The sequence below is a fragment of the Callorhinus ursinus genome, unplaced genomic scaffold (genome assembly GCF_003265705.2).
Source record: "Callorhinus ursinus isolate GAN/ISIS: 27379988/994484 unplaced genomic scaffold, GSC_fseal_2.0 scaffold26, whole genome shotgun sequence".
In the NCBI taxonomy this organism is placed as follows: domain Eukaryota; kingdom Metazoa; phylum Chordata; class Mammalia; order Carnivora; family Otariidae; genus Callorhinus; species Callorhinus ursinus.
In genome coordinates this window covers 17,912,330-17,927,117 of record NW_027397088.1, presented here as the reverse complement: position 1 = coordinate 17,927,117, position 14,788 = coordinate 17,912,330, and the positions used below count along the sequence as shown (strand labels likewise).

At 48.4% G+C, this 14,788-nt stretch overlaps 1 protein-coding gene across 1 annotated transcript; it reads left to right on the top strand.

Annotated features, from left to right (window-relative positions):
* Window positions 1–8,305: 8,305 nt before the first annotated feature.
* On the top strand, window positions 8,306–13,686 carry NHLRC1 (NHL repeat containing E3 ubiquitin protein ligase 1). The gene has a single exon (XM_073877611.1). The coding sequence runs from the start codon at window positions 8,355–8,357 to the stop codon at window positions 9,540–9,542; it is 1,188 nt and encodes a 395-aa protein (XP_073733712.1). The 5' UTR covers window positions 8,306–8,354; the 3' UTR covers window positions 9,543–13,686.
* The last annotated feature ends 1,102 nt before the right edge of the window (window positions 13,687–14,788 follow it).

Genomic DNA, 14,788 nt, shown 5'->3' with positions numbered 1-14,788 from the left:
ACCCTGGGATCATGACCTGAGCCGAAGGCAGACGCTTAACAACTGAGCTACCCAGGCACCCCGCAATGCATGTAACTTAAGGAAACAGAATAGGCAGAGAAATGGACACTCCTTATGAAATTTAGAATCACTGAGGTCATGTAACACTTTACTAGTGTTCAAAGTAAAAGACCAAGAAATTATATGCAATATTAGCTTTACTGCAAACCCTCATCTTATCCTCAATCCTAGGAGCCCTTTTCACATTTTTTCTCCTTATATAATTTTATGGTAACAGAATCAAGAAGCATATTTTAAAATGTATTAATAAACCAACCTATATGGGAAAGGACATTTTTTCCCAAACTGTAAAAAATAAAAATTTTTACGAAGGTCTCTCTCTAAGTTTAGCAGGGTTTTGTTTGTTTGTTTGTTTGGGTTTTTTTCTTAGTTTAATCTTGTTTAAGTGATAACATCTTATGAAGTACAATGTCCTTAGGGCTCGATTCATGACTGTTCATCATGATTCACAGCTTCTCTGTTTTTCATTAGCCTCACTTTGTTAACTCAGACATCTCTCTCTAACCATACAACCTCATACCTAAATGATTTGGATTGTTGAGCTCATGTTAATAGGATGGTGTGTATTATAAAAAAGCGGTTGCTTGATGGTGTGTGTGAGAGAGTGTATGTGCATGTGTGTGTGTGTGTGTGTGTGTGCTCTTGGTAATGGGGAAGTTTATAAACCCCTTCAATATTGATGAAATCTACAGACACTCTTCCCAGAAATATGTCATAAGCAGAATACTGTGGAAACTTCCTTAGGCTTCAGAGTTCTTGACCTCCCCACCTCTTCTGCCCCATGCAGGAACTAACTGCCTTCCTAGACGCTCTCGGGCACTGGTCTTATTCTAATACTTACAAGGTGATTAACTTGGAGTCTCCCGTCTCACAAGGTCCTTGCTTCTCTGCGACCTGCCCCCATCCACAGGGTGGGCTTCTAGACTCCACCTCTATAGCCAGTTGAATGAACCAAGGATAGACAAGTGACCTGAGTTGGGCCAATCCGATTCTCTTTGGGGATTGTTAGGATTGTGGTGGGAAAAGCAAGGTAGAGTGGACACACCTGAAATGTGACCCCAGGGGCTGTGGGGCAGCTGCACCCCAGCATACAGATCTGAGAACTAGAACATGCTGATCTGCAGAAAGAGAAGTGGAAATGGGAGCTGGAGAGGGGCCCTGGGTGTTCTGGGTTTCTATTTCCCCCCCTCCTGAAACCCAGCTGCAATGGGGAGAGCACCTCGTGTCCCTATGATATAGACCTCTTTTTCTCTGGCTAGAGTTGGTTTCTACAACTTGCACCCAAAGAATCTTAAATAAGATTGAGATATTCATATGTAGTTGAATTTTTTTTAGAGATTCATTTATTTGAAAGTGCGGGGGGAGGGGCAGAAGGAGAGCGAGAGAATCAAACTCCCCACTGAATGTGGACCCCCACGTAGGGCTCGATCCCACAACCCTGAGATCATAACCTGAGCTGAAATCAGGAGTCGGGCACTCAACCAACTTGAGCCACCCAGGCGCTCTGTAATTGATTTTTTACGTATTATGTGCCATCATTGGGAGAATACGGACCATTTAAAAAGTCTCAGGATGGGAGAGATACTGTATATAGATTATTTTAGAGCAACTGAATTGTTTTTAGCATTTTCTAAAAATGCCTTTTATTTAATTTTATATTTTAAATAATAGATCTGCTGACCCTCTGTGCCCTGCAAACTGATTTATGAAACGCCCTGCCCTGCCTAAGTTGCAGACATGAATGCACCAGCAGGTACACTCAGTGTTTTCGTGGCGGGCAGGACAAAACAAGAAAAGTGTGTAATAGTCTACTTAGATGGATTTGGAAAGAAAAATACAAAGCTTTTCAAAGTTTTATCACCTACCTGTGGCAAGCTGGAGATTGGGTTCTCTAAAGGGTTAATGGTGTGGGGACCACAGAAGGTTGCCTGAAAGATGTGAGAGATACTGTCACAGAAAGGGGGTTTCTGGGCAAAAGAATGAAGGGACAATTAAAAACATGACCCACAGAAGAAGTAGTCCAAGTAAAGTTTTCCCATTCTCCACTATAGTGCATACCTGTCATTGTTTATGTGAATAAGGAAGAGCAATTTAGAAATGTTAATGCTAACATGTATATATACGTATATAGCACACTTTCTTTGAAGGTTTTTTTAAAAAAAAGTCTTGGGGCGCCTGGGTGGCTCAGATGGTTAGGCGTCTGCCTTCGGCTTGGGTCGTGGTCCCAGGTTCCTGGGATCTAGCCCCACGTCCGGCTCCCGGCTCAGCGGGGAGGCTGCTTCTCCCTCTGCTTCTCCCTCTGCTTGAGAACCCCTGCTCGTGCTCTCTCTCTCTCTCTCTCTCTCTGTATCTCTGGGTCTCGAATGAATGGATAAAGTCTTTAAAATAAATAAATAAAGTCTTCTGACCTCTTTTAAAAAAATAAAAATGGTCTCTCATCCTGACAGCTCTGACTTTCCTTTCTTATCTGATGTGCTTTTTTTCTCACCAAGCATTATATTACAAATTCACCAGAGTGGCTAAGTTGATGGGGACAAGAATAGAATTCCATATACGTACCTTAAAGCTTAAAGTCACTCTGCTGGGTTGCGACAAAGAATCATATCCCAGTTTTGTTCGTTGTGTGTCGCTTTAATGCGTGAACTGGAAAGATATCTCTAAAAATCCGTGATCCCTAACCACTGGGTCTTAACAGAAATTCGTTTCAATATTGGTGTTAACTCTAGGAGCTAGTACGAGGATAATCAAGGGAAGTATTTAGCAATAAAATAGACCGTGAAATAGTAAATAACCATAAAATAATACTTTCTCACTGCAAACAAACTCGGGAAGCACAGGAAAGTCTAAAGAAGAAACACAGAAGTGGCCAAATCCTATCACTAGAGAGAATGACTACTAATTCTATGTTGCATTTTCCTGTTTGCTCCCGCGCCAGTATGTTGCAGACACGTGTATGTTTCTGCAAAGCTGAGATCAATCACGAGACAGTATTATATCTTTTCTTTCTTTGGTGTTTCATCAGCCCTTCCCTCATGTCACTAAGGATTCTTTAAAAACAAGATTTTTTAATAGCTGCATCATGTCCTACCATATGGCTGTACCATGATTATCTAATCTTTCCCCTGCGATTAGACTCATTCAGCAAATACAAGTATTCTTGAAAGTCCTGGAGGGAGATGGACGGATAATTGAAGGCGGTCCTGTTCCAAGGAAGTGTAGACTCTCGGGGCAGAGACTGCACATGGAACGTTACTCCACTGTGTCGTAAGCCTACATTAGGGGTGCATGCAGGCCCCTCACACCATGAGCAAGGAGGACACTGCTCAGGGAGAGCAGGTGGGGAGAGGAGAAGACCATCAAGGATGGCATCCTGAAACACGTTTTTCAAATTGAGAAACATTAAAATGTCCAGATTCCCATCACCAGCCATACATCCCCAGCTCATTATTCTGCAGGTGCTCAAGACATTGAAGACACCGTTCTGCTCCCCACCAAATCCCTCACCCCCGAGAAGCCACACACACACACACACACACACACACACACACACACACACACACACACACACACACGGCATGAGTGACAAAATCAGACCGCTGGTCAGATCGGGTGCTGGTAGACAAGACGGCCTGGGGGAGAGCAAAGCTGCAGACATTGCCACAGCCCAGGGCAGGGTCCAAGGAATCACAGGCTGGCCCGAAACTCACACCTGACCAGCGCAAGAGGGATTCGGGTTGGCAAGGGGCATTCTCGCTCTTGGGGGCTCACGAGCCCATCTTGAAGCTCCTGCTGTCTTTGCTCCCCTTTTAAAAGGTTGTGCATCTCCTCCATGATTGAGGTGCTTCTTTTCTATGGGCTTTCCCCTCTTCCTTTCTTTAAAGTCACTGTCAGGTACAGACTGGGATGTGATGGTGTCATTGGAATCATTCTGGGATTCCTTCGAGACTGCAGGTAAGTGGCACATCTTGCCACACTCACAAAACCAGGAGTCCGCGTGCCTGAGCAAATAACTCCCCCCTCAGATTCCTCAGCCTCACCTCTGCTGTAAGCACCCTGAACTGGGTCTCAGTGCCCCCCCCCCCCGGACAGGTGGTACTTTGCACACAGGTCAGCCACTGACCGCAAGTCCTGTTCTTCAGATTGTTCTGCCCCCACATCCCTCAGCGCTTGTTCTGGGCAGAAGCAGGAAGGCACGGGGAGGCTATTCCAGAACCTTCTAAGTGAGGAGTGAGGCGTGTTGGAGGGAAGCACCGGGGAAATCCACGGAGAGCCGGCCGCAGGGGAGGAAAGATTCATCATAGGAAGCTCCAAATGTTGGAGCCAGACACAGGGCATTCCTTTTATTAATGTATGTATGAGGATTAGACTCAATAAGGTATTTGAGAAACCTATCAGCATTGACTCTAGAGATAAGCAAAATGCTTAGCACAGTTCCTGGATAAATACTACTTCAAAAAAAAAGTATTTGAGAGAGACAGTGTGAGAGAGAGAACAAGCATGAGTAGGGAGGAGAGGCAGAAGGAGAGGGAGAAGCAGGCTCCCCGCTGAGCAAGGAGCCCGAAGCGGGGCTCCATCCCAGGACCCCGGGACCATGACCTGAGCTGAAGGCAGATGCTTAACGACTGAGCCAACTCAGGTGCCCCTAAATGCCTACTTTTTACACAATGCTTCCTATAATACTAGACAATCATGAACGAGAAGGTGCATCTGGGTTGAATACTTGTAAGTTGTATGCTTTTAAGTATTCATCCAATCGTCCATCTATAAAACGTTTGTTGGGCTCCTCCCGTGCGTTGGGGGTGTGCTCGGCACTGGGGATATGGTGTCTCGCAACACCAGATGTGGCTCCTGCTCTCCTGGGACTTTATCTTTTCCAGAGATAAGAGCAAAAGGAAGAGGAATTGAAGGTAAAGAGTAATTTTGGGATTGCACAGAAAGGAAAATTGGACTCTATGTTTTGGTAAAACAGGAAAAGCACAGGTGGGGAGGGAGGGAATGGTTGAGATAGATAGATGGGACCCTGGAATAGTTTGTATTTCTTTGCACAGAGAGGCAGCAAACTATGAGGAGTGATGTCTAAGGACGCCCGGCTAGAACGTGCAGATCCTCAACTATGAGACTCAAACATACACGTTTTTAGTTCGAAAGCCTTGTGTAATCGAGAAAACCTGAACCCCTGATCAAACACCACAAACTTAGATTTCCATACTTTAAATTTAGCACTAGAGTCTTGACAGTACGTCATTGGGATTGATGGTCTGCGTGCGTGCCACGATGTTTTCCAGAACTACTGTGCTGTCTAACCACCATGTGGCAGAGCAAATACTGCTAACATTCTCAAATATCTCGGATTTATTTATTTATTTTTTTAAGATTTTATTTATTTATTTGACAGAGAGAGACATAGCGAGAACAGGAACACAAGCAGGGGGAGTGGGAGAGGGAGAAGCAGGCTTCCCGCGGAGCAGGGAGCCCGATGTGGGGCTCGATCCCAGGACCCTGGGATCATGACCTGAGCCGAAGGCAGACGCTTAACGACTGAGCCACCCAGGCGCCCCAAATATCTCGGATTTATTGACGCTTTTTCTGGTTTGCCTCGCGGACCACCTCCGCCTCTTGATGCAGTACTACCAGTTACCCCGCAGGGGGCAGCAAAGGATAAGAAGAAGCGGGTAGGATTCCCGGGGGGGGGCGGCCTGAGTCACACAGAAGGGACCGGTCCGTTGAAGATTGGCCATAGTCAACGATGAGCTGGGGTCTTCGGGCATATCTTAAAACAATCTTAGAGCAGAGACAAGTTAGAAGAAAGTCCCGGCTCAATGAAATCAGCCTGGAAAGCATCTCGGGAAGGCAATATATTAGAGCACAGACTTTGTCTCTCTCCTGTTCCATGCAGTAGCCACCAGCCACATGGGGAAACTGAGCATTTGATGTAGGGTCTGTCTGAATTAGGATGTGCTGTGAGTGTAAAATACACCCTAGATTTTACTTAGTACTAAAAAACGGCTGAAAAACTTCGTTAATAATTTTTACAGTGATTACATCTCTAAATGATAATATTTGGGGTATTTGGGGGTTAAATACAATATGCATCAAATTAATTTCACTAGTTTCTCTTTTACTTTTTAAAAGGTGGTTCCTGGAAATTTTAATATTATAAATGTGGCTCTCATATTTCTTTCCTTTTTTCAGAGAGAGCGAGAGAGAGAAAACAAGCACGAGTGGGGAGGGACAGAGGAAGAGACGGAATCTCAAGGAGGCTGCACGCCTAGCAGGGAGCCTGACTCGGGGCTCGATTTCATGATTTCATGACCCTGGGATCATGACCTGAGCCAAAATCAAGAGTTGAACATTTAACTGACTGAGCCACCCAGGCGCCCCTCTTGTATTTCTATTAGACAACACTAGTTCTAAAAAGATTCTATTTTTGGTGTCCTGAATGCATTTCTTCCCTTTTTCTGGTTTTTGCTTTTTTTAGTACACCCCACACCCAACATGGGGCTGGAACTCAGGACTCTGAGATCAAGAGTTGCATGCTCTACCGACTGATCCAGCCACGCTCCCCCTGAATGTATATATTTTGTAATTTTTTATTTATTAAAAGATTTTATTTATTTATTATAGGGAGAGAGAGAGAGAGCAAGAGAGCGCACAAGCAGGGGGAGTGGCAGACAGAGGGAGAAGCAGGCTCCCCACTGAGCAGGGAGCACGATGCGGGGCTCCATCCCAGGACCCTGGGATCATGACCTGAGTTGAAGGCAGACGCTTAGCCAACTGAGCCACCCAGCCGCCCCTGAATGTTCCTCTTGACTCAAAGATTACTTCAGGAACTAATTTCTATTTGATGTGATTTTAGCTACATTAAAGCTCCCTTCAGGGGCCTAAAAGGGGATACAAATCCCGTTTTCTCAGAAGTATAGCAAACAAGAGGATGAAGGTCATAATATAATGATTTAAATGAGGGAAGTGATCTAGTACGTGGTCTTATAAAAACAATGTCCATGTAAGGCATTATGGGGAGGGATGGGGAGGACTCCTAAACATGAGAAATTGTAGCATCACAACGGATTTCTGAGAGAGCTCATTTTATCTCCTGTTTGCAGACCCTCACACACATGGTACGCTGTCTCCAGCCTTGACTCAAGTTGGAAGACTTGAGCCTGCTGCTGATTTGAAGGGGTTGTTGTAATGCAGTTTTCAAATGTGGCTGCCCATTATAATCACCTGGGGAGCTCTAACAACTTCCAGCTGCCGAGACCACACTCTGAACCAATGAAACCTCCACATGAGACCCAGTTATTCACCATGTGCCAAGTTTACCAAGTTTGAGAACCTCTGGGACAGTTAAGAGGGTGGACTCTGCAAACTGCCTGCCTTCAAATCCCAGCCCAGTCACTTCCCAGCCAGGTGACCCTGGGCAAGATACTAAGCCTCTGTGACCTCTTAACCTCTCTACTGCAGAAACGGGGTGAGGAAAATAATAAACCCTTATAGGATTGTCCTGAGCTTTAAATAAACTAATCTATGTCAACCACTTAAAAGAAGGCAGGCACAGATTAAGTTCCATAGCAATTATGATCACCAGCTTTCTTATTTCATATTCCTCTGGAAGACATTCCCAGCCATTGCTCCCCCATCCGACACTCATTCACCTAGAGGGTTTCTTCTATTGTCCTGTATCCTTGCTTTGTTCATACACGAATTCATTTTTACAATTCACTAAGCAGCTCCTTTACTGCAGGTGTGATGGAAGACAATAAGGCACACCTGCCTGACCCCCTCGGTTTTTAACTTCCCTCACTGGTCTGCGTTTCCCAATGAGATCATAAGCGTCACGAGCTGTGAGACCACGCTTGGTGCCTGGCGCGCCCTGGCACCCAGCGCCCAGCGCCGAGGATTGGAAACTGCGGGGTACCACAGGTGGAAGACTGTGTTCTAGGTCTTGGCTTTGCCACTTACAGCCTGGGTAATCGGCGGCAACCTGCTCGTGCTTCGTCAATAGCTGTGCTTCCTCGCGCGTAAAGTGGAGCTGACCCACCCGCGACTGTCGTGAAGGTCACGGGTCTGCCCGCGCGCTGTGGATACAGCCTGTAAGCAAGGGTCCACTCCCAGGCCCTCCGGAGTCAGTGCCGCGCGCGCCCACCAGGGGACAGCAGGCCGCGCCGCCCAGCGGCTGCGCGCTGGACCCGCGACGTCAGGACCAGCGCCCCGCCCCGTGACCGTGACCCCGCGCGGCGCCCGGACGCGTCCGGCCCGCCGACCCGCGGCGCAACGGGAACGCCGGCGGCCGTGCGATGGGGGCCGAGGCGTCGGGGAGCGGGCTGGCGCTGCAGGAGCTCGTGCGCGAGGCCGAGATCAGCCTGCTCGAGTGCAAGGTGTGCTTTGAGAGGTTCGGCCACCGCCAGCAGCGGCGCCCGCGCAACCTGCCCTGCGGCCACGTGGTGTGCCTGGCCTGCGTGGCTGCCCTGGCGCACCCGCGGACGCTGGCCCTCGAGTGCCCCTTCTGCCGCCGAGCCTGCCGGGGCTGCGACACCAGCGACTGCCTGCCGGTGCTTCACCTCCTGGAGCTCCTGGGCTCGGGGCTGCGCCCAGCCCCCGCCGTCCCCCGCGCCGCCCCCTGCGCCCCCGGGGCCCTCACCTGCCACCGCGCTTTCGGAGGCTGGGGGACCCTGGTCAACCCCACGGGGCTGGCGCTGTGTCCCAAGACGGGGCGGGTCGTGGTGGTGCACGACGGCAGGAGGCGGGTCAAGATCTTTGACTCCGGGGGAGGATGTGCTCATCAGTTTGGAGAGAAGGGGGAGGCTGCTCAGGACATTAGGTACCCACTCGATGTCACCGTCACCAACGACTGCCATGTGGTTGTCACCGACGCCGGCGACCGTTCCATCAAAGTGTTTGATTTTTTTGGCCAGATCAAGCTTGTCATAGGAGGCCAGTTCTCCTTACCTTGGGGTGTGGAGACCACCCCGCAGAATGGGGTCGTGGTAACTGATGCGGAGGCAGGGTCGCTGCACCTGCTGGAAGTGGACTTTCCCGAAGGGGTCCTCCAGAGGACGGAAAGGTTGCAAGTTCATCTGTGCAGTCCCCGAGGGGTGGCCGTGTCTTGGCTCACCGGGGCCATTGCGGTCCTAGAGCACCCTCTGGGTCTGGGGACTGGGGCTGGCAGCACCACCGTGAAGGTGTTCAGCCCAAGTATGCAGCTGATCGGCCAGGTGGATAGCTTTGGGCTGAGCCTCTTTTTTCCCTCCAGGATAACTGCCTCAGCCGTGACCTTTGATCACCAGGGGAATGTGATTGTAGCAGATACTACTAGTCAGGCTGTCCTTTGCCTAGGAAGACCTGAGGAATTTCCAGCTCTGAAGCCCATCATCACCCACGGTCTCTCCCATCCTGTGGCACTGACCTTCACCAAGGAGAATGCTCTTCTTGTGCTGGACAGTGCAGCCCATTCTATAAAAGTCTACAAAGCTGACTGGGGGTAAAGGGGTAGGTGGGGGTTCTGGGGTCTGCAGTCAAAAGCCCTGGAAGGCCACTAATGAATTGTTTAACCTTGGATCAATTAACCTCCTCTCTCCAACAGGGATAATTATAACTGCCTGGCAAACTTACAGAGGCTGAGGTAATTATTTAAAGAAAAATAATAAATCTACCATTTATTGAGTATGTGCTCCCTGTGCTGAGAAATTTGCCAATATTAGCTCAGTGTATTCTTACAGCTGTACCCAGGGAGGTAATGTCTATGATTAATCCCATTTTAGAGATGAGGAAAACCGAGACCCCGAGAGTTCAAGTGACGTTCCCAAGGTCACATTTACTTACTGTGACAGTCACAACGGGAACTCAACTCGGACTCCCCAACCCCTTGCTCTTAAATAAGATAACATGTGAAAAAAACCAACATGTGACTGTATATTGTTACTCGGTGTACTCTGTTTACTGGTAGCTGTTTCTTCTGGTTGGATGGGCAGAGAAAGGAGACTTTAGAGCATTCAAGAGAAAGTCAGGGTTGTGTGATGGGCGTGGGCAAGGGTGTCATTCAACTTGCAGCTCCTTTGATGGAGCCTTAGATGGAGGAACTGTGGGTCCTGAGTTACCTGACTAAGGAAAACTGTTGAACTGCCTGTGGAAAAGGTAAAGGTGTCTGTTAGGACCCGGGTCTCCTCCACCACAGGCACTCAGGAAATACTAGTCGGTTGGTGCAGAAAAGCCTGTGTGGGGATAAGTTTGGAACCACCGCAGACCACTCCACACTCACACACCTCGTGCGAGAGGCCTGGAAGGCAGGCCTGTCCCACGTGTGCATTCCTAGAGAGAGAAGTCCCCACAGTTGGCTCAGGGCAGAATGAGTTTGCCGGCCTCTTCATAACCAGTGGTGACCTGAAGCACTTTTGCGGTGGCCTTTTTCTCTATGCCCCATAAATTTATCCCATTGCACACACTGTGTCCTCAATAACCGGTTCCCTTGATGCTAAGCCAGGCCCCTGGGAAACCCGTGAATCCTTCTGGAATTGAAATAAAGCTCTGACCAAGATAAGGCCTGCTCTTTAACGTGGCGGTCGATTGAGCGAATAGGGGGAAACTTCAGGTGAAGTGGCCGGTTCTCTATAAATGGTGTTCTTAGCGAATGTCAACATCTCCCGAGTTTAGGGTTGCTGGTATAGTACCAAACCACGGGCACCTCAGAAGCAGGAGCAAAATAAATTTTTTTCTCGGGGAGAACATAGTGGTTTTGAGAGGTAAGAGTTTGCTTTAGGTAATAGCTGATGTTTTATCAACAATAGGTTTCTATTGTACAAACAGGTTTAATAGATATAACGGATGCACTGGAGGTAGCCCCCAAATTAGGAGTAAGCTGTGTTCCAGAAGGTTAAGTTTGTCCTTTGGAGCTGAAAGAGAGACCGTGGTCCGTGCTAGGCCCCAAAAACCCGCTGTGCTTTCAGTGCTTCCCTCATGTCACCCTAGGATCGCAGGGACCCCGGGCCGCCACTTGTAAATGCATTCCACATAGGGATTCTGGGGACAACCTCATCCCCCCACCCTTAGAAGCCATCCTCAGGTCAGTGACCTCACAGGTAGTCTCCTCTGTGTAGCAAGAAAAGCCGCTTCAGGCACAGATGTAGGTTCAGACTTGGTCATTTGCAGGTGGGACAACAGTGACCTTTAAAAAGTTTTCCTCAGGAACAACGACACTTTAATGGCCTCAGGGTCTGCCAATTCAAGGGACTGTCTCCTATTTGCAGTTATCAATGGCATCATCTTTGACTAGAGAGCTGGGCTTCGGGCTTTTTCAGCTAGCACTGGTAGGCCAGGAGGAGAATATGCAGCGCGTGTGGAGGCGTGTGGCCCCGGTGTGACTTGTTACCGTGTCAGGACCCAACCGGAAGGATGGGGTGTTGTGAGCCCTTGAGAGGATGTGAGAGCGAATCAGAGAGATGAGAGTGAGTGGCCTTGCTGACTACCTCTGCTTGGCAGATAAGCCGGCTTGGGAGTGGGTAGGAGAGAACCCACAGCAGAAAGACAAGCAGCTCCTCCCAGGAATGGTATCATGAAGGAGCAGGGTTTCCCCGGGAAAGACACAAAGCTGCTGGTGCTGGTCGCCAAGCATGCGTCTGCTGAGGGAACTGGCTAAGTGACCGGCATGGCAGATGCCAAATTCATCTTACTGGACTGCATTCTTTAGAGCCAGCTGGCTAAAGGGCTTGCAAACATGTCCCCCCAACTCCAGGCTGTTAGAGATTGGAGTGTCTGAGAGAGGCAGGAAGAGCTGATTGCAACAGAGGGTAAAAGGTTCGGAGGTGATGGAGGAGAGCTGGAATGACTCTTCCGAGACTGGAGACAAAAGAATGTGACCAGGAGTAAATGTAGAAGAAACAGTCTCTTCCTGAAGGTCCGCCTCGACGGTGTGCCTTTAGGCCAGCACTAACCCCCCGTGGAGCACCTGGTGAGTCCCTCAAAACAAGTGTAGACGCTCTGGCTCTGGGCTCAGCAGTTCTGAAGCCATCTTCCATCTGTTCCAGTTTTGCCCAATTCCTGATCCTTGAATCTTCTCCTCTGTTTGACCTTGTTCAGCCCTCTGGACTCGCCACCTGGACTGGTTTTCCCAGTCTTTTTCCTTGGCATTTTCTAAAAACTTCAGGTTCAGATTCATAAACCTCCCCTCGAGCAAGTCCTCACTCTGGATCCCAGAACCCAAGCCATCACCATTTTGCGAGAGCCTTATCTAGACCTTTCCTGGCTCCTCACCAGGTGGGGTCTGCACCCACTTAGGGAATTAGGCATCTTTCTGTGGAAGAAGCAGTACTCCATATACCTCAGGAAAATGAGGAGAACCACACTGGTGAGTGCAGATTTAATTATCCTTACCTCTGCCACAGGAAGGAGAAATGCATACTGGTGGTCAATCCTCCACTAATGGAGATACGCTACGGAGGTGTACCATGGTGACTAGGGAGAGGAACTCTTTTCTTGAAGGGTATGTAGAAAATATGAGAGGAAGATGGCCACGACTCACTACAACTACCACACTGAACTGTCATGGCATCTGCTGTGCCCCTCCCCCAGCCCTGCTGATGAGCCTGACCCTCTCCAGCAGTAGCTGATTGGACAGGAATGCATCCCTAACTACAGCCTATCCATCAACATCCCACCAAACGTACTAATTGGACCGGAAAATTGGCCTATGAATTGGCCTGGGACGAACAGGTTTTCCCAAAAAGGGGCAAAGAGATCTGATTAGAATTTTGTCTCTGAAGTTGTACATTGAGAAATACGGAGCAAATCATGCAGATGGCAGCCTGGGAGGATGCTGAGCACATACCAAGTTGGGGGGCGGGGCGCAGAGCTACAGTGAGGAGACCAAATTCACGAATGAGAAGAGGCTGTAGGGCAGGGAAGAGATCCAAGTGTAGGAATCCAGGTAGGAATGGGAGGAGAAAAAGCCCCCAGAGAAGCTACGTGGGCGGGTTTGTTCTTTGCAACAGATAGTGCCTAACAAAAGTTACACCGCGGGGTGATTTGTTTGGAGAAAACTGAGCTTGAACCTACTGATTTTGATGCCAGGAGTAGGGAATGTTTTCTGAGGCGGCCACACTCCCCTCAACACCCCCACCCCTGACACTCTGGGGCCTGAGACCACAGGTATACCACATGGAGCCCCACAAGCCCCAGGTCTAAATATATGAGTTACCAATGGAGCCAAAAACCTGTCAAATAGAATACATCTGACCCTCCTCCTTTAACAAAGGTAAATATAAATGTTTAAAATGCACTTTCATTACTGCCTGGGAAGCCAGGTTTATTTTAGAATTACTTGGATGGAGTTTATGTTCAATTTTAGAGTGTCGCATTTTAAAGAAAGATCGTGATAAACCGGAGGATGTTTGAAAGCTCTGAAGAAGGGGCACCTGGCTGGCTGAGAAGAGCATGTAACTCTTGATCTCGGGGTTGTGAGTTCGAGTCCCACGTTGGGTGTAGAGATTACAAAAAATAAATCAACTTTAAAAAATAAAAGTTCAGAAGAAGAATCTAAACAGCATGTTCTGTGTCAGCCTCTAACAGCTAGAATGTAAACTCCATGAAGCAAAGATGTCTGTGTTGTTCCAAGCAGTATCCCTCGTGCCCAGGACGCTGCCTGACACATGGCAAGCATTCAAAAATACGCGGCGAATTAATATATGTTTATCTCAAGGAATTTTTCTAGACTGGGTATTCCTTTCACCAATAAAAGGGAAGTGCTGTGGGTAGCTGGGCAGTTTGGGGAAGTTGGTCCAGAATTAAAACAATCTGTGGTGAGTTTGCTGAGTAACTTGTAGAGAGTCACAATGCCCTATGGTGATGTTGCGGTAGCCTTGGTCGGGGTTGGGTGGAGAACTTCGTGTTCTCAGTCATCACATTTCCAATCTCACCCAGCACACAGGACTTTGAGGGATGGGGTTGCCTGAGTCACGACTTCTGTCTGATCCTGAAGAGCAGAGACAACCCCAGTGTGCTGGTTCTCCAAAATCCAGCAGTGGTATCAAAATCTGAGGGAAGAGAGGAACTGAAAGTGCTCCTCTCCCCCTCACCTGGTGGTGGGCTCGGAACATTGTTGACGTCATCTCAGGGTTAAGTTGGCGAATAAGCCATAAAGAAGATTCTAGCTTCCAGGAGCCACTCACACAGCATGGGCTGCCCAACCACGGATGTTTGTTGACCGGCTGCAAATGGTAATAGATGGTATATCCAATACAGTAGTTGAAGAGCAGCTCATATTTTCCCACAGAAATAATGACCTAAGAGGGGGCTAATTTCCTGACAAAGAACTCGGGTCAAATCAGTCCCAGGACCCTGACATCAGGACTGGAGCCAAAGGCAGACGTTTAACCGCCTGAGCCACCCAGGCGGCCCTGTTTCTTTCTCAAATAGCACCCAGGTTTGTACGCACACTGGCCCAAGAAAACACCATGGTATTTCCAAATTACCAATGAGACCATGACCAGGAGGCCAGTCTCTTTATCATTGCATAGTAGGCCCCCGAATCCAGAGTCATGAGGCTCTGCCCCAAAGGGGCCACATAACTTCATTGCATTTCATGGTCACCAAATAGTTCATGGTCCCTGTTATAAAAAGGACCCTTTGGTTCCAAGGCCGCATGATGAAGAAACTGAAACATAACTAACATTTTCATAACACTTGAAAATTCCTCCACAAAGCTGTTCATTTATTTGACCCTCACAGCCTCTCTGAGGTA

Coding starts and splice junctions, on each gene's coding strand:
- NHLRC1 (XM_073877611.1), top strand. CDS start 8,355: ATGGGGGCCGAGGCGTCGGGGAGCGGGCTGGCGCTGCAGGAGCTCGTG.